At 38.0% G+C, this 22,949-nt stretch overlaps 1 protein-coding gene across 2 annotated transcripts in view; it reads right to left on the bottom strand.

The window, feature by feature from the left end:
* The window catches only part of LOC120724319 (netrin-G1-like), a 65,893-nt gene that overhangs the window by 21,561 nt on the left and 21,383 nt on the right, over nucleotides 1–22,949 (bottom strand). For both annotated transcript variants that reach the window (XM_040016450.1, XM_040016461.1), the window contains exon 3: nucleotides 12,858–13,501. In XM_040016450.1, the coding sequence (XP_039872384.1) occupies nucleotides 12,858–13,501 (644 nt within the window). The remainder of the gene's footprint in view (nucleotides 1–12,857; nucleotides 13,502–22,949) is intronic.

Below are 22,949 nucleotides of genomic sequence, written 5' to 3'. Positions count from 1 at the left end.
TGTTTTCTATAGCTTGATAATGATAAATGGTCACTCAAGCTCGTTAACCCGCTATACTTAGATTTTTACGTACTGTGTATACCTGTAGGTTGGGTATCATTTAAATGCAATTAGTGCACAATTAAATCTTGGGCCATGGCAGCAAGGTCTGACACACTCTGAGGGCAACCTCCTACAAGGGAGGGAAAGAGAAATTATGCAAAGAAGGTGATTTTGGTTTCTGGAAAATTTCCATGTAAAAATTCTTCAGGACGAAAAAGTATAAAATTGAACAAGCCATGGTAAGAACCCAGCGACTAAGCTGATTCACAGAGCATGGGTTTTCTATGCAGTAGTTTTAAAATCAGTCACTTCTCAGTCCTGTTAAGGGTGACATCCTAGAACACAACTAGAAGCTCTACAAGATTATCAGCACAAAATACCACACTGCAGAGCAAAACTGCTAAGCATTTCCCAAATCAGATACACTGTGATGTTATGGACTTGCAAAACATTCTCCAATCAAGGTCAAACTACTGCCATTTGTCAGCAGCACAGGCTTCAATTGTAGAATATGGGAGATGGATTAAACTAAGACTTAAGGAGAAAATCTATAGTGCTACAAACACTGATATAAACTGAGAAACTTGAAAGAAAGATCTGCAGAGACAGTAAAAAGGCTATCTTTTGCATAGAATGATATTCAAATGTCAGTTCTAGTTTAAATGAGGGAGGGAAATGTGTAGGCACATTATACAGGAGATAACGTGGCATAATGTCATTACTCTGCTTTTCCCCAATTCCTGTGTGCAGCTCTTTGAGACACAAACTGATAGATATCCTCTGGGTTTAGATCTTCTTTATGCGGTTCAATGGGGTGTGGTACCCATCATGTGATGGCACTGGGGAAGAGCTACAAATTTAGTCTTCTTTTAAGTGCAAGATACAGTTGAAATGTGGGATACAGTACTTTTATGCACTCAGGATTCCCACAAGGGGGGGGGGGGGGGGATGTAAAGTTTTTCTGTGGCTTGAGGGGAACATTTGGGAGTGTAAAATAACAGTAAAATGTTTCATACCTTATCTAAACCTATTATTCTTTTTATTCAAATTGCCTTTGAATAACTCCCATGTTTACCTCAGAGGAACTGTTCAGGATAAAATAATTTTTGGTCTTTGAAAATTTGGTTTGGTTTAAAATTTGTCAGCATAAAAAGTCAGTGGGGGATAAAGGATCTCTTTTTAATTTCTGAAAGCCTGCAGTTATGTCAACACAACTCTTATGTGTTACAAAGCTTGTGTTTTACACTGATCTGCACTAGATCTGTTGATAGAAAAACTAGACATGATCATGTCTAGTTTTTCTAAGTTTAAAACTGGCTTATTACACAAAAGTTACGCAAGTACAGCCCATAATCCTAGCCAAGGCATGCCATCTGCAATCTTGTATTCACCCACAACAACTGTAATCTATTCATGCTTTTGCAGTAGCTGCCAGTTGGTTGCATATCTAACTAAACCAACCGATGCAGCCACAGCATTACTCTACTACAGATGGCAAAGTAAAATATTCATTTTTATCAACATGTCATAATGGTCAGTTGTTACAAATTAAACCTATTCATAATGGAAATACATCCCAGTGAGACCTACCAGTCAAACCACAGCATTGAAAATAAAATGAAAATACAGGTGCATTCTGAAAGCAAACACATTCAACCATTAACAAAACATATGACCAAGCAACTGCGATGTCTTGGAAAATGATTGTGGCATTTCAGCATTATCTCTTGGTTGATCTATATTCAGCCAGTCTATGGTCATTCTAAAGATTCACGACTGACATCAGTCAAAGAAAAAGCACAACGTCTTCTTTTAATGCCTTTTTCTTTGTTGTGTCATGAAATGTCTCTGTCAGTAAGAAGGCTGTAAAATGGACCTCAGACCTTTTACTTTGATTAAATGAACATTTCAGACAAATACTCACACAAGAGAAGAAAATCTGCATCTATGCTAACACTAAACACAGCTACACTAACTACACTAAACACAAGTATAATGATTGTACAATTCCCAACCAACAGTCAACTTAGAAAGTGCTATAGTCTTTCATGGCTAAGATATCAAGTTTTAATACTAGATATGTGAGAGTGCTGCTTTTCCTCACCCCTTCCACCTAGTCTCATGTCTGCCACACCCACATCACCTTGCTCCCAGTTTTCCCATTAGCCTGCCTATTTCCATTCATCACTCTGGCATAGTGTACAATATATTCAAGATTCTCTGTCTCTCCAAATGTACTCTTCCCAGGTTGTCTTTGGATGGTCAATCAAGCATTCCAGCCTTGTTTTGTCCTGTTTACTTTATTGCCTTCTGAGATTTCTTGCCTTACTTACAGTCTTTATTCTGTTCACACCCTCCTGTTTTGTTTGCTTGATCCTTTTTTTCCCAATTAACCCATAATCAACTTTTCCTGACTTGCTTTGGTGTGCATTTGGGATGTCCTCACTGCCTTCCCAACATTGGACTGTGACAGGAACTTTAAAAAGACTAACAAAAATTGACACAAACAAATAAATGAATAGCAGGCGGAAGACAAATCAATATTTTATTTACAAAATTGCACTTGCAAGATAACAGGGGGTGTTTAAATCCTTTCATACACAGGACAGTGTTCATCTAAACGCATCTAAAGGCGCTTTATCTACTAAGGTGATTTTGTTCATACAACAGAGCAAAAACCACAGATTTTCTCTATGTTCTGTCTCACCTAAAAAGAACCTCGTGTTTGGCAATCTGTGATCCTGAAGTGATCTTACACAGTATCCATCATGATGCAACCGTAGCCATGTTGTTGACAGTTGCTAATTTTAATGTTACTTTGAGACCGTTCTGTGTAAAATGGGAAATGAAAGAGAACGAAACAGTGACGCTCAAAGAAAGAAATAAAAGGAGAAAAGGTGAAAAAATCTAGAGCGTGACATGGAGAATACGAGAAATAGCACATTAGCACTTATAGATTAGATGCCTCTCATTCCCAGGCCCCACTGCAGCCCTGCAGATGTGCAGCGGTGACCGCGCAACCTGCCGGTAGCGGTCATGTCTTAATTAACAAGCAGACATCTGATCAATAAGTGAGGAAAGATGGAGAGGGAGACGAGAAAGGTGGGCCCGCTTGCATGGTTCAAGGTTTTTGTTTTCTGTTGATGTGGAATAACATTAGAAATCAATAGCACAGCTAGCAGTGCCGCACTCTCTGACTCTCTATTCAGAAAAGGTGAAAAGGAGAACTCCATTTCAATTCTTTTCCCTTTTACCCATCTCCTTTCTGTCACAATAAATCATTACAGGGGATGATTTGTGACAGTATTGGTACATTTTGAATCAAAGCACTGTTGAGGCATTTTATAAACAACTCATAGATTATTAAAGGAGAAATCTACTCCTTTTCTTGGCTGCCCTAAGAGGTAAACTCAAGGTTCCTCACTTTTGTAATGTGAATCTGCTAAGATATGTCATCTGCATGCCTTTTATAAATGAACCAAATAGGAAAAGCTGCCGTTTTCTTTTTTAAAGCACATTGTCAGTTTATTTGTGATAGCTACTACAGCTGTATGGATGAATGCACATTCAGTGAAAAATCACAAGATTTTAGTGATAGAAATGTGATGTATAGCAGTTTAGGCAAAACATGATATTTGAATGTCTATAAACTTCTTGTTAGTAATCATGATTGACTACAAATGATCTCTTTGACAGCATAAAAAGGATTTGCTTAACAGCAATAATTGAACTGACCGATACTGAAAACAGTGGGAAAGTAACTTATTGATATCTTAGAAGGATAATTATTAATTTACATGGTTTGTTAAATGTGGGGTGGGGGGCATTCTAGTTGCGTGCTGAGTTGTTGAGACACTTGTCTAGTGCACTGGGAGGACAAGTTGGGAAGACATTTCTAAACCGATGCTGATTCCACAACCATCAGCTCTAACAACTAATGCAAGTTAATTGGATGTGTAACAAACTGTGACTGTTAGATTAGAAGAAACTGATTAGGATGTTTAGGAACAACCCAGGAACCACCAAGGTTCAAGACTTCCATGAACTGAAAACTGCTGGATCACTGTACACAGTAAAATGAGTTTTACATTGCCATGGACGGAGAGGCTGCTGATCAAAAAAAGGAGCCCATCTCCTAAATCGACAGCATCGAGCTTGCCTGAAATTTGAAGCTGTCCACATAGAGAAACCAAACGCTTTTCATTGCTCTGAAATCCTTCCTCTTGGGCATGAAGCTGTCAGATTTAAAGACATTCAGTAGGAAGCGGACTGAGCTGCCTTTAGTACGACAAGTTATGACGTGGCAACTTCTCAACATCTTCAACTTCCCCTCAAACCAACAGGCAAATGGCTGAAACTTGGACACAGTTGGGTGTTCCAACAGGACAATGATTCCAAACACATATCAAAACTGGTTTTGGAATGGATACAACAAGCTTACGTTCGCTCTGCTGAGAAGGTGATTGGCTGCAGACTCCCATCTCTGCAGGACCTGTACACCTTTAGGACACTGGGGCGTGCAGCTCGGATCACAGCTCACCCTGATCGGATCACCTGCATTGATGTATATATCAATCTGCTTAGGACTTTTTATTTTTATTTAAATGTTTCTCTTATCATATGTCTCGCACAAAGTACCGCAGCAATTTCCTAATGTTGTAAATCTGCTCAACATTTGGCAATAAAACCTCTTTCTGATTCTGATTCTGATTCTGAACTTCTTTGGATGAATTCAACTGGATTCTCTCCGGATGGAGACGGTGAGCCTGTGTCCAGACTGAACTGAACTGTTGCTGAAGAACTCATTCTTCTCTCTCAAGAGAGGCATCAAAGTGGTAACACTCAAACCACAAAACCACAACAAAAAGGAACTAGACTAACAACTACAATGACAAAGACTAATGACCAAAAAAGACAAACTGAAATACTGAGATCAATACGACTGTTTTGGGGTTTGTTTGTTTGTTTTGTTTTTGTTATGCTGGCTTATTATTACTATTACTGCTGTTATTGTGGAATTTGTGTCTCATTTTATTTTCATTTCTGTAAAAAAACAAAATCTTTTGTCACTCATTTCCTGTCTCCAGCCATTTCATTTCGCATCCACCTCAGTTCCTATTGTAATCATGTCGAACCTAGCCACTGGTCTGTACTTTTGGCTGTTCTAAACCATTTAAAGTGAGTCAGGGGTTACATACGCACTCTATATTTTATCAAAAAAAAAAAAATCGTAAAAAGCCCCAAATTATCATGACATGCAATAAACAAAAAAAGGAAAATTATCATTACTATGTTATGTTTGTGAGTTTTGAAAATGACATTTTTTGGATAAATCTACACCAACAATTTGTGTTTACAATAAAAAGGATATTGAATGACAGTGTGTCACTGCAAAATATGTACATCCAAATCCTAACTTATAGATCACTGTGAAAAAATAATTTAATATTTATGTTCAGAGCAATAACATCACATTTACAAACACTTCAGGATGTAACTTGAGACTAAATATTCTGGTGTGTGTGTGCGTGTGCGTGGTAGAGAGAGACTGTGTGTATACGTCAGTTAAAGTTTATCAGTGTTTGTGGAGTATTCTGGGAATTCTTGGACAGGATGGCCATTCTGTGATAAGGCTTTCACATTTGGTTGTAGCCAGAAGGCTGCTGAGGCTGGTGGGAACTCTAATCAGTCTCTCCCCACCTGCCTCCATCACCCTCTTTCATGTGAGTTACTGATCCACCTCTGGACAAAAATCGTATGTTTATTTTCTTTTCTTTCTCAGTGCAAACTTTTGGTCAAAAATTGAATTTGATGCCCAGGGGCAAGGTGGAAAATTGGGAAAAATAGCTTATTTTCCTCACATTCAACCTTTTGCTACTCTTTCTAATGAATGGCAGAATAAGATATCTGTGGGAGATGCTATTCTGTGCTGTGGAGGAATCTCTGCAATTTAAAACTCATCAATTCATGTTTACACAAAAAAGAATGAATATTGAAAGACTATGTTTACTGCAAAATATGTACATTCATTGGCCACTTTGTTAGGTACGCCTGCTCGTCATCTAGGATGTAGACACATCAAGATGACCTGCTGAAGTTCACACCTGGTATCAGAATAGAAAAAAAAACGTGATAGGAGTGACTTTCAATGTGGCATGGGTATTGTTCCAAATGGGCTGGTGCAAATATTTCAGAAAGTGATGGTCTACTTGGTTTTTCCCACACAACCATATCCAGGGTTAACAGAGAATGGTCCATTATCCAGTGAGAGACAGTTCTCTGGATGAAAATACTTTTTTGATGCCTGAGGTCAGAGGAAAATAACCAAACTGTTCAAGTTCACAAGAAACAGTAACTCAAATATACACACATTACAACCAAAGTATGAGGAAGAGCATCTCTGAACTCATAACACAGTCTTGAAGCAGTTTGGTTACAGCAGTAGAAGACCACAGCGAAGGCCACTCCTGCCAAATAAGAACAGTAATCTGAGACTACAATTTGCACAAAGAATGGAAAAATGTTGCCTGAAGAGCTTCATATTTATTTTCAGTTGGTACGGTCAGAAGTTGGAGTAAAAAACATAAAAGCATGGATCGATCTTGCCTTGTGTCCACAATTCAGGACCAAAGTCTCTGAGGAATACTTCCAGCAGCTTGTTTAATGAAAGTCATGAAAAGTTAAAGATGTTTTGATGCTAAAAAGGTGTCTCACTGGTACTAGTATCATGTACTCCATAAAGATCACGGTGAATGTATTGTATATCTGTCTTATGCCTGCCTCATATTTTTATTTTTCCTTAGTTTTGCATTTGTATTGGCTCAGTGTCACTACAGGTAGCATGAGGTGACACCTGACCTTACAGAGGTTGCACAGGTATTCCAAATTCATGATGGCACATGATCATGATGCTGTTGGCAGAAGTTTTGCTGCGTCTCCCAGCACAGTCTCAAGAGCATGGAGGAGATTCCAGGAGACAGGCAACTATTCTTGGAGAGCTCCGAGTGCAAGAGCATCATAATATGGCCTCCAGCAGGCCACTGGTGTGAATGTATCTGACCAAACAATCAGAAACAGACTTCATGAGGGTGCCTTGAGGCGGTTGGTGGGCTAGTGGGCCTTGTGCTCACCAACTCAACCGGCATGTTCATGAAGGGATGCACAGACCTCTACAGACTCGGCAACAGCGCCCGAACTGCAATTAGGTACTGAGATGAAATCCTTCGACCTACTGTCAGACTCAGTGTTGGTGCAGTGGGTCCTGGGTTCCTTCTGGCTCATAACCATGACCGGGAGTGGTAATTGTAGTCAGAGTATGCAGGCAGTTCCTGGAGAATGAAGGATTTGATACCACTGACACAGGCAGGTTGCACCTCAGACTGTCCAGAAGTTCAATTGATGCCCTGATCCAGATCTGGGAGGAGATCCTGACAGGATGCGTTCATCGTCTCATTAGGAGCATTTCCCAACATTGTCAGGCTTACATATAAGCATGTGGAGGCCTTACAAACTACTGAGTAACATTTTTAAAATGAAATTAAAATGAAATTTCCGAAAAAGAACAAGCCTGCAGAACCATTTTTTTACTGTGAGGTTTTGGTGTTTGTTAATTCAATCATCTGTAGTTTGATAGTTTTCAATTCCATCAAACGATGTAGCATCCTTTCTTTTCTAACACATTACACAGTCCATATTAGTATAGATATCCAGCATGATTTTCTTCCAAGTGAGATCAGATGTGTATTCAAAATGTTCCTTTAATCTTTTGAGCAGTGTAATAATAAGAATATTAGAGACCTGTGAAACTGTTACTTCTGAAACAAAAAGTGTTGCTCGCTCAAATAGGAAACCTCATTGACACAACATAAATCTACTCGTTATTAAAGAAGGCAAGGCTAAATTTGGAACAACAGCCTGGTAATTGTAAATGTATTCACGTTTCACTGATGTGTCCCTGATGATTACCATTTAATCAGCTGCAAATGCTCTTAATTACAAGATTAGTCTCCTACCAATTAGCCAATGTGCTAATGGTTCTAATCTGCCATTGAAGTTGACTGAATTCTAATTAGGGACTAACTGTTTTAATTCACCTAGGGCCCATCTGATGGGTCATTACCAACCTAGTTACCCTCCTATAAACTCACTGCAGAAAGCAGCACAGGTCCCATTTGGAGAGCAGCTGTGGAGGCTTTATGATCATCATGTGGGTGATTTCCATGCATCATGAAATGACAGTGTTTCCATTTCCTTTCCTCACAGAGGCATTCTGATGACTCACTGGAAAAAAAAAACGCTATTATTCTCTGTAATATCACACGGTATGTAAATTAAACGTGCACCATAAGTTCCCTTGATTTTACTAAACAAAGCATGGTTGTTTAAATATAGGAAAAAGAGGGATTGACTCTTGTTGAAGAGTATTGAAATTAAAATATGTCAAATATGGTTATAGGCTTGAAAAAGAGCTCAGCACCAAATGCCTTTTTTTAGGTGCCAGTGGACAGAATGGCAAAATTAATTAAACAGATCTTTTGGACAATTACCCAAAAATAATGGATGTTCATAATCAGAAAACAATTCTACTGATAAAAATATCAGTAGCTCTCATTGCCATCAGAGAACAGCTGATAAAAGGCTATTAGCTGATAGCCTTTTATGGATCTCACCACATTTATGGTTACATTGTGTTCTACAATTGCTCCACATCTGCAAGGTGCTTTGTAACCCAACTCTTCCCCAGCTCCTCCCTCTCATGACATCATCTAAGTTACAGCAAATATTGTTGAGTTTATGCTCTTCTCATCTTGGGATATTTTGTAGGTATACAACCTAACAGATAGCAAGTTGTGCACTAAATATAGCCATAACACCAAACACCAATTCATGCATTTATTTTTCTGACAGTAATGGTCTTGACTGGCTATTGACTGCACGGCCAGAAGATTTTCAAAGCAAACACTTAACTGAAGTAAGTAAGGTAACTCTTGATCTACAGCTTGACTCAATGATTGTTTCTTAATCCTCCAGCCATTCGTCTGTCAAGTTATTTTTCTGATAAATAATTAAGAAATTTAGTATCAGCTCAGTCTGCTCCTTCTCCCAAAATTCTGGTCAAATTAAATAAAAAGGCTGCATTGAACTTAGCCTTTGCAAACTAAACACTTGTGAAAGTTTAAAAGGTTACTATAAGAGTGGTACTCAGCGTCCTATCTTTCTGAATTACACTGTAAAAAAAATTCCTAATATAAAAGTATTTTACTGTGTATTTTACAGTTTTGTACTGTTCTTCTAGAATATCGTTAAATTTACATCAATAGACTTTGATTTCACATTTCAAATGTAAATGTAATAGGGAAGGCTTTAGGACCCAGGGGACCCAAGTAGCAGCAGGTGCTCGTCGTTTCATTTGTACTGATGAGCGGCTGTGAACAATTGTTGTGTGAATAGGTGAAGAGCCTGAGAAGTTTTAATTGTCTTCTACACAAACGGTTGTTTTAAACCTCTACAGCAGAGTTTCGAGGTACAGGCTGTTTTTCTTTCAGTGCTTTTTTTTTTTTTTAAATTCGTTGAAATGTATTTGATGTTTTTTGTATTTTATGTTTCTAGTAGTGATTTTAGAAGACAAGCCAGGTGTGCAGCAAACACAATTGTCTGCTGGAGGTATGTTAACTTAATACATTTGACATTTAAAAAAAAAAAAAAAAAAAAAAAAAAAAGTATATTTATGCACTACAATCTAATTTATATTGTATTGCCTTCTGCAGGACAGGCTGCACATGTGAATTTGTCACTGTTTTTTCCTCCTTCTCTTTTTTGTTGCGTTTTTCTCCCAAGTTGGTTTTAGAGTAGGGTCACCTTTTAAAACTGATTTTTTTATGCTGGGTTTGTTTTTATTTCTACTGGGCTGGTGCAATATTAGTCGGGCAATGTGCAATCCCGGAGCTGGGCTCTTACCTTAGGGGAATTAGGTCTTTTAGAGGTGCTCCCTGTGGATTTGCAGTGAATAAGTTTTATTAAGAGTGATTTTAGTGGCACCAATTATTGCCTGAACTAAAACACTTAGTGCATGCGATAAGTGTTCTGTTGGGCTCGTATTTATTTGGGGTGGATTTGTTTCTTTTAAAGCAGCAAGCATCTGGGACCACCGGGGTAGAGCAAGCCCTCAGGTGATAGTTGCATTGCTGGCACCCATATGGAAAAGAAATAGTATAAACTGTGATTACAGAAAGAAATAGTAAAAAATGTGATTACTCATGAAAGTGGCCACTTTCATGAGTAATCACATATAAGGCTTACATGATTTACTCATGAAAGTGGCCACTTTCTCATTACTTTCATATATTGTTTTAGTAAGTATCCAAAACATACAAGTTTCATTATATAATTTTTCAAGGGATCTTATATCTGTTTTCACTCTTATATGCTTTTCATACAAGTTTCACACAAGACAAATACAAACTTTATAAGATTTATATATATCTTTTCCATATGGGCAGGTTGCACCAATAAAACTATATTGTGGTCGTTAGTGACCTTTCCCATTTTGATGTTTTAGGCCTTTTGCAAACCCTTTGTGTTTTCTTTTAAAATAATAAATTTTAACGTATCTGACTGATATCGACCCTCTTGTCCCGTTTATTCTGGGCTCGTTCCTGTAAGAGCTTTGGTCCTGAAAGTTTGCATGAGTAGTATAGAGGCCCTTAGCAGTTACTCGGTGGCTTTTACTCGCTACATAAATTAACGTAAAATCACTGTAATGTAATAAAACACAATTTTCTTGTTTTTTTTTTTTTTGTTGTTTTTTTTAATGTATTTGTCTGTACATATGCATCTTTAGATTGTTAAAATACATTCACAAATGTATCATGATTTCACAAATATTTGTCTGTTATTTGAAAATGTAATGCTATGGAAAAATACATAAAATGATTCTTATAAACTTTTTTACATCAAATAATAATAATAATAATTATTATTGCTATTTAGGGCAATCGTGGCTCAAGAGTTGGCAGTTCGCCTTGTAATCAGAAGGTTGCCGGTTCGAGCCCCGGCTCGGACACTCTCGGTCGTTGTGTCCTTGGGCAAGACACTTCACCTACCGCCTACTGGTGATGGCCAGAGGGGAATTATAAAGTGGAATTGTAAAGCGCTTTGAGGGTCTCAAAATGCGCGATATGAATGGAATCCATTAATTTGTTCCTAATTTAATGTTTAAAAGCACTTGGAAAAAGGCAAAATCCCATGTAAAATTAGGGCAACAAATTGTATTTTCATTACTGGAAATAACCGTATTTTTGAGTTATTTTCTGTTATTTTACGGTATTATTTTGGCGCCCCAGCTGCCGGAATATTACTGTTTTTTTTTTTTTGTTTTTTTTTTTATTTTTTTTTATTTTAAAGATGTTTTTTCTAACAGTGTACCTTTGTACCAATATCTTTCATTAGGAAGCCTGCTTATCAACATGAATCCAGGCTTTCAATCATTCATCTCACTTCATATCTGGACAGTGGGGGACAAAATGTAAAGTACTGTCTCCAGGCAATTTTTTTTTTTCAAGTGGTTTCTGCACACAGGATGATTGCAGACACTCAATGATGCCAGTGGTTTCACAGTCAGGTGATTGTAACTGACTGATTGTAACAAACAGTGAACATTAACAACAATACAAGCCAGTAGTATTGTTAGACCTACAAGTCAAAATCATTTGTCATTCATTCAGTAGCACTGAACATAAACAAAAATATGCAACTACAACAACCTATTAAGGTGTGTGTGTGTGTGTGTGTGTGTGTGTGCGTGCATGTATATGATAAGCTCATAGTTTTTGTTCAAACAGAATGATTTAGGGGGAAAACAACTTTTACTTACTTGTAACTGTTTACTTATCCATTTTAAAAAGCCCTAAATTAGCTATCTTTTCTGTGGCTTTCAAAAATATTGAGACCTATCAAACACTCTGTAGTACTTTCTGAAAACCTGACCGTTTTGTAGATGGAAATTTACGTAGTTTAAAAAAAATCAATAGCTCATAATGATGACGTGAAAAGATTATTTTAAATTTTTGCAGATGTAATTGACAATAATGGACACTGCCAGTCAGGACTGATTTTAACTGACACAAGGTCCAAGAAACTCTCTGCAGACCTTTCTGTTAAAACTGTGACACGGTGTGGATCAGCAGTGTAAAATCATTTCTAAAGTTTCAGTTTCCATAAATCTGTCATCTCAGTGACTCTGAAATAAGGGAGGTTTGGAATGACCAGACCTTTTTATGGAGTTGGTTGTCAACCAACTCTGCCGTTGTTCATCAGTCAAACCTTTATACTAGAAATGCTAAATATAATGAACCAAGAAACAAATAAAAGCTCACATCTGAGTTGACAAACAGAATTTAAAGTAAAATATAAAGGAAAAGATTCTATGTCCTGATGAGACAGAGACTGTTCTGAACCCTGCTGTTGAATACTATGTCTGTTGAACAGCCTAAGGGCAAATACCTTTACAGTGAAACATGGTGGTGAACCTCAATAGCAAGGACAGGGAGAATGCTCAGATGTGACAAGGGAATGAAATCAGCCACAAATCAAAGAGTCCAAAGACTACTACTACTTCTTCATCGTGGCTAAGTTGTTTAGACTGGGAGTAAAATATTGACCCCCAAAATGCTCATCTTTGCAAGTCCATCTTAATAAAGCAGGTAAAAATCTGCTCAACGTGGAAAAAAACAGCTGAAGTGCAAAAATGATAAGAATCTGAATACTTTCTGAGGAAACTATTACTACTGAACATTACCATATGTAAAAGAGCTTACCTGCCCTGCACTTTGATGTCAGAGATTGCGTAGAAGTATCTAGATAGGTTGTTCTCATCTACCATGGTGGCTCCAGTGGCTGGCTTCAGCAGCCTAATCCTTAGATCAGTGATTGTGAAGAAGTCTCTCAGGTTCTTGGTGGTATCCAACTGGCCATATAGTGAGGCCATGTTGTGTAGTCGAGGCCCAGCAAACAATGCAAAGCGGTCCTTTATCTCAAAACGTACTGTCTTGTCATTCTTCCACACGTACCCTCTAGAGTAGTCCTCGGTACAAATGATGTCCAGCAAGGTCTGCTGGGTGAGGTCATTCGCTGTCTTGGGCTCCATGGTGAAAGCGTCCAGGCAGTCAGTGGCGTAAAACTGGTAAGGGGTCCAGGTCCGGCCGTAGTCGAGTGATTTTTCCAGGACCATCTGTTCTGGTCGGCCTGACTCGAATGTGAGTACGATGTCATCAGTCAGCTCAATTGTCTTGTTCCATGACAGCGTGATGTTGACCTGCAGAGGCTTTGGGTATTTCTTCCATGACGTTGATTGCCAAAAAGTTGTCGGGTTGCGACCCTCAATGTCAAACATCAACTCTGGAGGATGAGCCAGCTCCTCAGTGGCAGCATCACATTCATTGTTGCACATATAAGGATTCTCCTATAAAAAAACAAAAAAAGATATATAAGTATCGATTAACATGTTTGTTTTTGCCCCATTCTGTATGTGATGCAATCCAGTATTCAAAAGTATATCCTTAAAAATGTATTACTTTAAAAATGCCCATTGAGCGATGACGTGAGCTCTTTAACATGTACAAGAAAACTTCAGTATCTGTAATAATTTTAGTGAAAAGCACAAGACAACTGTAGCATAAAAACACGAAATGAAATGCAACATCAAATTTACCAAAAGAAAGTTAAAACTGCACGACTTATTCATGAGAGTGAATTAAGATTTCACAATTCGCTGACAAGCGTTCAGAGTGTGCAAGGTATGTTGAAACTGCACTTCTTTATACACTGTACAGGTGTTAAAAGGGAAGCAATCTATCAGGGAGCAACTCCCTCAGCTAAACAGGCAGGCAGGCAATACTACAGCACATGGATTTGATCAGAACTGATCAAAGCAGCAGTAAAACATTAGAAATGCAGCCAATACTGAAACATTTTAACGTGCCAGTTTACCTTTGCACAGAAATTGTTTTCTACTATGTACTTGACAGTTTAAAATCTGCCCTTTGTGGTTTTAGAAAAGAAAGCTTGGCAAGTGACTTGTCAAAACGGTAGGTAAATATTTAGTTTTTCATAAAGTATTCAGTAGAAATGCCACAACTTACAAAACAGTTATAAGGCAACATTGAGCAATATTCTCATCCAAAAATATCCCACAGGTTGAGGTACTTTAACTTGAAAAGTTATTTACTTTTACATTGCCTTGTTGGCTCACAATCCCACTGCTGTACTCAGTAACATTCTATCACATTCAGGGCCAATGTGTATTTTATAATCTGCTCCAGGAGACAGTGACCCTCTCACTGAGATGACACTGTGGATGCCATATTCTAGCTGCACGAATTCCCTGCCTAAACTGCCACCCAAATTGCTTTCGTAATTGATATTCCTGTGTTGTATTTCAGGTGAGATGGGAATGGAATCCTGATGAGTGTTTCTTATGAAACACGCAAAGGGACATGCATTTTTCATAGGCCTGTGTCTGCTCTGTACCATAGTGAGTCTGGATGTTTGAGTGAGCATGTTTGTGAGAGGAAAAGAGGAGCTCTTGATGTCTGTGTGTTTGTTTGTGAGTGAGAGCTCTGAATGTGTTTGTTTGTGTGTGTGTGTGTGTGTGTGTGTGTGTGTGTGTGTGTGTGTGTGTGTGTGGATGGCAAAGAGAGGAACAGAGAGAGCTGAAACAGGCCCAGAGAGCAGAAGACACACTCCAATTGACATTCCTCTCACCTCTGCTGCAGGAACAATGAGGTTAAGTGCTGAAGAGATTTAGATCAACTGTAAAGCGGTTCGATAATCAGCAATCATCCAACACTCTACACGCAAAATTATCTAAAGGTGAGAAAAGTGCTATCTGCAACATTAGTCACTTATCTCTCCAATATTGTAGTGCATTCAACCCAGACTGCCACTTTCTCTGAAGATCACAGCCAGGAATACTGATAAGCAGACGCTATTATATTTCATTTGAAAAGACGAGTAGCTGCTTTTTGTTTTTGAGTAAGTATGTCAAATATCTCCTCCCCAAAGAGGGAAAAAAAAGTGATGCTTTATCTTCTTCACAGGAAAATGTATGGATGACTTCCCTGCTTTAGATATAGCTCTCCAGAGACCGCATTATTTCCTGTGAGACTATGATATGTTATCAGTTCCTTACTCCTCAGCTAAAAGTGATAACTATTTGATGACAAGACTGAAAGATTGTGGGTCACTAGGCCTGCTCAGCTGACTCAAAGGAGCATTGCATGATCCAATTAGGAGGGTAATAAGGGTTATGCTGCCACCACAGATTGTAAGAATAAGAGAGAGTGGGAGGGAAAGTGAATGTAACCTTTTTTAAAGCAAGACTTCAGCTGCTAAAAGTATTCTCCTCTCACGCCCATGCACACCCACACACATACAAAGCTAACACAAAAGCTTGAAAGGCCGGGCTGTAGAAACACAGAGAAAGAGAGATTTGAAGGAGAGAGTTGCGCAGTAATAGGCAGGTTGGTGGCTGCCTGAGTTCTGCCACAGGGACAATAAATTGTACTTGAGTCAACTGTTTACCAGTGATGTGTGCTAAGGCTCCTTATATTCCCTACTTGTGCTTGAACAGCCTTGGAGGTCTGCTCAGAGCTCAAACCTTAATGTTACCTAGAGAGAGAGGGAGGGAGAGAAATATATTGTAAGAGAGTGATTTCCCTGTTGTCATTCAAGACCATGAATTTTCACCTATATTTGATTTATTTGTTGTCATGGTTTGGTTCGGGGAGCAGTGGGGTGGCTGTTTTTGCATCTTCCGAAATGGCAGCCTTATTCACAGTCGATATGAAGAACTCCGACCACGGCGTCCGTAACTAATGAGAAAAACAATTTCCCAGCAGAACAGTGAGAAACAGAGTAAACAGAGGCTTTAAAAAGAGAGAAATTTGCTTCATCACACTAGTAGAAGTGTTGGGAGACCAGTGGAAAGCAGTCATAAATTTGATCCATAATCATTTTCTTAGTGCTTGCCTCAACTTTCAGGCCTTCGGGGAAGTGATCACTCTAACCAAACAGCCCATTCATATTTGGGAGCTGGCTGGGGACAAATCTTTCATAAAAGCCCTGTCCATCATTAATAACAAACAATAATCTAAAGTCTCTTTTCCAGTTGAACGTGAAGTGACATGTACAGTATTTAGTTTCTACCAGTAAACCCCACCATACTTCACTGCTTTCATATAGCACAGTTTAGGTGAAATGAAAGACTTAGACAAAGGTCAGGACCTTCCATCGGATTTCCTGTGGTGGTTATTTAACAACAAAAACAGTGCCTTATGAAGATCAATACCTTCTGTGGTCATTCAAGACCAAGGCTACAGCGCTATGCCGGGGGGGAAGCTATTAAAAAACAATAAACCCTCTCAACTTGATCCTTTACCTGTGATCATAGGGGCAAGTAGTCAGCAGAGGATTTGGGGAAAAAAAAACCCTGAGTTTTGGACTAAAATGAGATATTGATCAAATGAAAAATGTGGCCAAACAAATTAACTGGTGCCACAAAAATATAATTGAAGTAATAATGGCACCACTTCTAACCAAAATGTTTCATGGTGATGATATGATTCAACTACAAAATCGATTCCACTGCATGTTTGAAATACTAAAAACACATCTTTGCTAAAGCAGCATGTTTTTTTGTAAAATATCACCTTATTTTAGTAGACAAGAAGATTTATTTCACATTTAACCGACAGAAAGCATTTAGACAAAACTAATTGTCAAATTAGAAGAATTATAGTAGCCAACATGTTTGCACGGTCCTTATGGTCACGTGAAAAGCAAAGTTTTCCAAGGACTCTATGCAGACTTGTGAAAAACATTCTTACTTTCAGGAATTAAGTTGCCAGGTCTCTCTTGAAAATGAGATTTGTATCTGAATGAGATTTTTTACCTGGATAAATAAGTATTTAAAAAATAGCAGTCAGGTTCTCCTAAACAGTGCAGCTAATAAATTAATTATCAATAAGTGGGAGCACTTCTATAAAAGAGGTCTCTGCACACAGGATGATTGCAGACACACAGTGATGCCAGTGGTTTCACAGTCAGATGATTGTAACTGACTGATTGTTACAAAAAGACAGTGAACATTAACAGTGCAAGCAATAGTACTGTTAGACCTGCAGGTCAAAATAATTTGCCATTTATTCAGTAGCACTGAACATAAACAAAAATATGCGACTACAGCAACCTAATAAGGAAAAAGTGCTTCCAGTTTAGCATCAAAAAGCTGAGTTCATATTTTTCCTTCAAACAGAATAATTTAGGGGGAAACCAACTTTTATTTGCTTGTAACTGTTTAGTTATCCATTTTAAAAAGCCCTAAATTAGCTAGCTTAATTTTCTGTGGCTTTTGAAAATACTCAGACCTATCAAACACTCTGCAATACTTTCTGAAAACCTGACAGTTTTGTAGATGGAAAAAACAGTAAAAAAAATAATGCAGACTGCGAGTCAGGACTGATTTTAACTGCATGAAGTCCAAGAAACTCTCTGCAGACAGAGGTCTTGATAGTTTGCTCGTCTAGAGCATTCAGCTGATGGTTGAAGAAAGAAAAAGAAAAGAATCAAAATGTTGCAATGACAAAGTCAAAGTCCAGACCTCAACTTGATTGAAATGTGGTGGTAGAGAATAAAAAAAGCTGTCCTTAAACAAAGTCCACAAATCACAATGAACTAAAGACATGTTGTAAAATAACTCCACAATGATGTAAGAGACCGAAAAACTCATACAGAAAATAATTACTTCAACTTATCACTGCTAAGAGTGTTTCCATAAACCATTGTCTCATGGGGTAGTGTACTTTGTGTTTTTTTACAGAACTGCATAGAGTCATGTGAAAATTTTCTTCTTCATGCAGATGTACAAATCCATATTATCACTATAATTTCTCATTAAATCTTTATCTTGCATAGTACATATAGGTTCATGTTATAGATTGATGACCTTCCTATGTATCTCACACCCACTGACATTACAGAATATACAACACTGCAAGAGCGTCTAATGGGTCATCATTCATTGGCATTGCTGACATCTCTGTTACCCTCATGGCTGCTGTGTAACGGAGCACAGTTTCTATTGATGCTAGATGATCCGTCCGGGGGCACTGCCTTAGTGAAAGAGTGAAAGGAGGCCTGAACAGCAAATGATGTCCTAATCTCTGGAGCCTATACTGTACAGCCATTTATGAGGGAGATCCACATTTTACACACACACATACACACACACACACATAATGTGTGAGGCAGATGCTTAAATGAGTGACATATGGCCTGTGAGATAGACAAAGTGCAACCTCCTGTTGAGGTGCCGTTTGACAGAGGATGTGGCTCGGAAGATAAATTCTGTGGCCAGTGACAGCCACTGCTGAAGAACGGATAGAGGCAATCCAACCAATCAGTTTAGCTGACAGATTTCTGGACCTGAAGCACAGATTACATATTGAACTCAGCATAGTTTTGCACTCCAGTCATCTTCTTTAAGGCGTGCTTATTATTTCAGACTTGTGATTTGAACATTAACATGTTTTGGCTGGTTTACTTTGTCTGTCTATTGCTTGGAGACATATCACTTTGCATAGTAAATGTGTATTAAATGAATTAGGCTTCACTTTTTTCATGGTGAGGTCTCATTTAAATTTACACACTACCCTGTGATAAATGTGTTCAATTTTAGGTGCAAAAAGAGGCTCAGAAGATATGAAAAGAGATGCAATTTGTGCACTTAAGTTTACCTTGACTAAGAAAAACAAAAGGAAGACATAATGATGACATTTATAAAGTCATATTTTTCAAGTTATTACTAAGAGTCAGACTAAATCAAACAACTTCTTTGGGTTTTCATATGGAGTGTTAACCCACATTAGCACCTACGTATACAAAATAATACATATCTACATTGATACTCTGTATGCATGCTTATACAAATGGAGTAGAGAACAAATTTATACAAAAAAGGAGATAAACCACATTTTCAGTTCTAGCTAAAACTGACAACTTGATAACAATGATTCAGTAAACATTTATGTTAAAAAACAAAAATGCAATTTCATCAGATTCAATGCAACAAAAATAAGCATATACATGCAGCAAGCATTTTTTTCTTGGCGTGTGGGCGGCAGTAAATGTGACAACCAGAAACACTATTTGCATGATAAAATCTGAGGGGGTAAGGGAAAAAACAAGAGTTTATCTAGATTATCTAAACCGCATTATTTGGAGGTTTATAGAAAATAGCAGTGGACTTAAAATGGAAAAGTTTAAATTAGCAAGATTTTGAATAATTTTAATAGAGGTTGATAATTATTTTGATAATATATATGATAATATTATGATAATTTCCCACTCACCCACACTTTTTCTTCCCCGGTAAATCTGACTAACCTGTGGGCTTCCTGAAATACACAACAACACGACTTCTTGGTACTTTGGAGATTGTTGTAGTATAATTCTGTGGTTTCCATTCTTATTCATGAAATCTGCAACTACAATTTTTAAGATGCTTCAGTATTTGTTTATATGTACAAATTGAAGTAAAAGTGCAATATGAACCCTATGGTAATATTAATCTGTGACCTGCGTGTGCCTTGCTAGTTTGTGCTGAGACTTCAGTAACTTATTTGACTCAGCACCTCTGTGGCAGCAAAATCTCTCCCATTGGACCTGAGGTGTTGCTGGATTAATCAGCCCATCATCCTGCTCGGCCTTGCACCTCCTGATTTGCCGCATGACACCTGCAGACCTGTCGCTGGCCCAAACCCCCTTTATCACACAATCGGATGCCCATCCTCATTCATGGGGTGCACCAGAGGAGGAGAAACCCTGACAAATGACAGTTTGAAGATGTAACTCGGCTGCGATTCAGTGTTCAGGTAGTTGATCCAAGAAAACCAAAATGGCGATAATTTGAGCTGAAGCGCCACTTGACAAAATCAGAAGATGCCCATCAGACGTGACAATAAATTCTCAACTCTCAGGAAAACTCTCTTTTGAACTGAACTCATACTGTTCCTGGCTTTAAGTGAGGATGATACATTTGTAATGATGCACAGGCGACAGGCCAAAACGATGATATCCAGGAATGCACATGTGTATAGTGAGCACAGAGGCTGGGTGTTGATCTTTTCAGGGCTTGGTATAAATTGGACAGAAAAGACAGCTGAGATGAGCCATGGTGAGATATTGGTAGAGTCAGAGCTTTGGCAGAAACTCAATAGAGCTTTAATGACCTGCAGTCAGGGCCAGCAGTGGTTCACAACAGAGCCAGACTTTTCTTTCTTCTGACCTTCAGAGGAATGAAGGACATCTGACCTGTGTGTGTGTGTGTGTGTGGGTGTGGGCGGGCTATCATATCATTTCTGAGGTCGGTGGGATATGGGTGTTACTGACCTGACGACACATAAGTTAAATTATATATAAAACATGTACATTTAATACACAAGACAATAGGATAGTTTAAACTAAATATTTTTAACAGTAAAATTATACTTATTATAAATTGCAGGAGCTTTACAGAGGAGATAAAAAAAAGTTAATATAACCATTACTTAACCTCAGAGATGTGAAGTAATGAAGTACAAATACTTTGTTACTGTACTTACATAGAATTTTCAGGTATCTGTACTTTACTTGAGTATTTATTTTTCTAGCAACTTTTTACTTTCTACTCCTTACATTGCATCTGGCTAGCGCTACAGAAGATACGGAAATGTGAAGGGAGGAGGATTTTTGTCAGGTAATTTAAGGAAGCTGTAGGAAGACAGACAGGACAGGAGAGGAAGAAAAAAGGTTAGATTTAAAGGTAAGGCCTGCTCAGTAACACTCGATAAACTGCAAATTTAAAGCTTATATCTGATGTCATAATTTTAATCACATATTGGTTTTGTATAGGATGTGTTTTGATAAATTATGTATTTTCATATTGTGAAACCTCCTGCAAAACAAACTAAGTATACTATGTCTGTGTTATTCAAATGTTGCATGAACATACTGGATAGTTTTGTGCAGGATAAGCAGGTTAGCTTGCAGTAGAATTCACAGTGGCTGTGGTGCTCGTGGTCAGATTTAGGTTTACATCCAGTGTAGCAGAGATCATTTTGCATTAAGCTGATTAATTCAAATTAATTGACTGAATTCCAACTTTATACTGTGAGTATAAACAGTATAGTGTCAGTGAAAGGGATGGACATCAGGCATGATAACTGCTCAAACTGTGTACATCTTGCTTGATTCTGATGTGTAAATCCACAATCAGCAGCACATCAGCTGATTATATCCTGCAGACTAAGAAAATCTACTGAAGCTCACAACAGAAATTACTGTGATTTTTTTTTCCCCCTGTGCTGAGCACTATATAAGAACCAGTCCATTTACCATTTACCAGTTACAAAAAGGTAGAAACTCAAGATGCTACATAAAGATGGCAGAAAAATATTAAATGTAACGAAGGAAAAAAAAATAACGCAGGGGAAAAAAACCCTCAAGGACACAAGGTTGGAAAAACAGACTGATATACAAAACCGAACATGGAAAACAAAAAATCTGAGAAAGAGGCTATATAAAGGTCTTATATATAGATCTTAGGCTATATATGCATTCTCAGGGGAGACTGACAATGTCACACAAGTGAAAACAATTAGGGCAGACATTAAAAAAGACAGGAAAACAAAGATAAGAACAAAAGACACCAAAGACACAAGATATAAAATATTTTCAAAATAAAACAGGAAATTAAGATTAGCCAGTCCTTAAACTCATGACAAAAAAATTTAGCCCCATGACAAATGTAATAGCAAGAGTTTTTATACCCGTCAAAGATAATAAATAAGACATATACTCAATGGTTATTTGAGAAAACTGTGCAAATACACCAGTATGTTCCTCTGAGTGTCACGCATGACACCGCATACTGCAGATAAAATCTTATGCATGAGATAGTTATGCAAACAACATATCGGAGGGTGTTGTAATTTGTTATTGGTGCAGACGTTTGATCAAAACGAAAACACAAACTTCTCCCGGCGCTCGTGTTTCAATTTGCCACATGCCAAACACTCCGCCCTTTGGAACACAGCTCTTGCCAAAGGAGTCCCTTTGAGGGTTGCAGCACAGCCAGTCTGGCCTTTTAAAGTACACTGCTTGGCAAATCAAGCGCACCACGATCCAGTGCCCCAGTCTTGATTGGGATTCACAGGGTGTCAACAGACTAGGAGAAACGCACTCCACATTAATTAACACCTGGCCTCATTATCTATCCCATGTGGCAGAGTTCCAGTGGGGTATATTTAACACTGCCTTATTATCATGGGGGATGGTGGAGGTGAGCACTTGATTCTGTGTATGAAATTTGTGCATTTATGTATGGAGAAGTGAATTAAAGTGTTTTGTACTTGTGTATTTGTGTGGCTGATTTTGCTTGTATATGTGGATATGTGGATGTGTATGTTTATACACCCATGTGTATCTGCGTATTGCTGTGTGTGCTTGGTAGGTATCTGCTTTGTGTGGGATATATCCTGTCTTGTGTCAGAATTCAATAAAAAGCTTTAGCAATGCTATAAAGAGTGGATGTTTCAGTGATTAATAGAAGATGTTTAATTCTCTTTGGTAGATTTCTATCTCTTTGCCTACTTATATGGTACAATTTATATTTCTCTTGTCAAGACCTGTCAGACAGAACACTTAATGCAATCAGATATTTCTGTGTAAAAAAAACACCACTCAAATTTAAAAGGTTTTGATTCTGTATAAAGTAAGCAAGCGTGCAAAAGTAAATTGGACAGGCTGGACAGACTAACATAATTTTAAATAGCGGACATCATGGACATCACCAAATATTGGGTTTCTTCCCT

The sequence above is a fragment of the Simochromis diagramma genome, unplaced genomic scaffold, assembly GCF_900408965.1.
Source record: "Simochromis diagramma unplaced genomic scaffold, fSimDia1.1 OVJJ01000205.1, whole genome shotgun sequence".
NCBI lineage: Eukaryota > Metazoa > Chordata > Actinopteri > Cichliformes > Cichlidae > Simochromis > Simochromis diagramma.
Note: the sequence above shows the minus strand (reverse complement) of the source record. Positions and strands in the feature narration are given on the sequence as shown.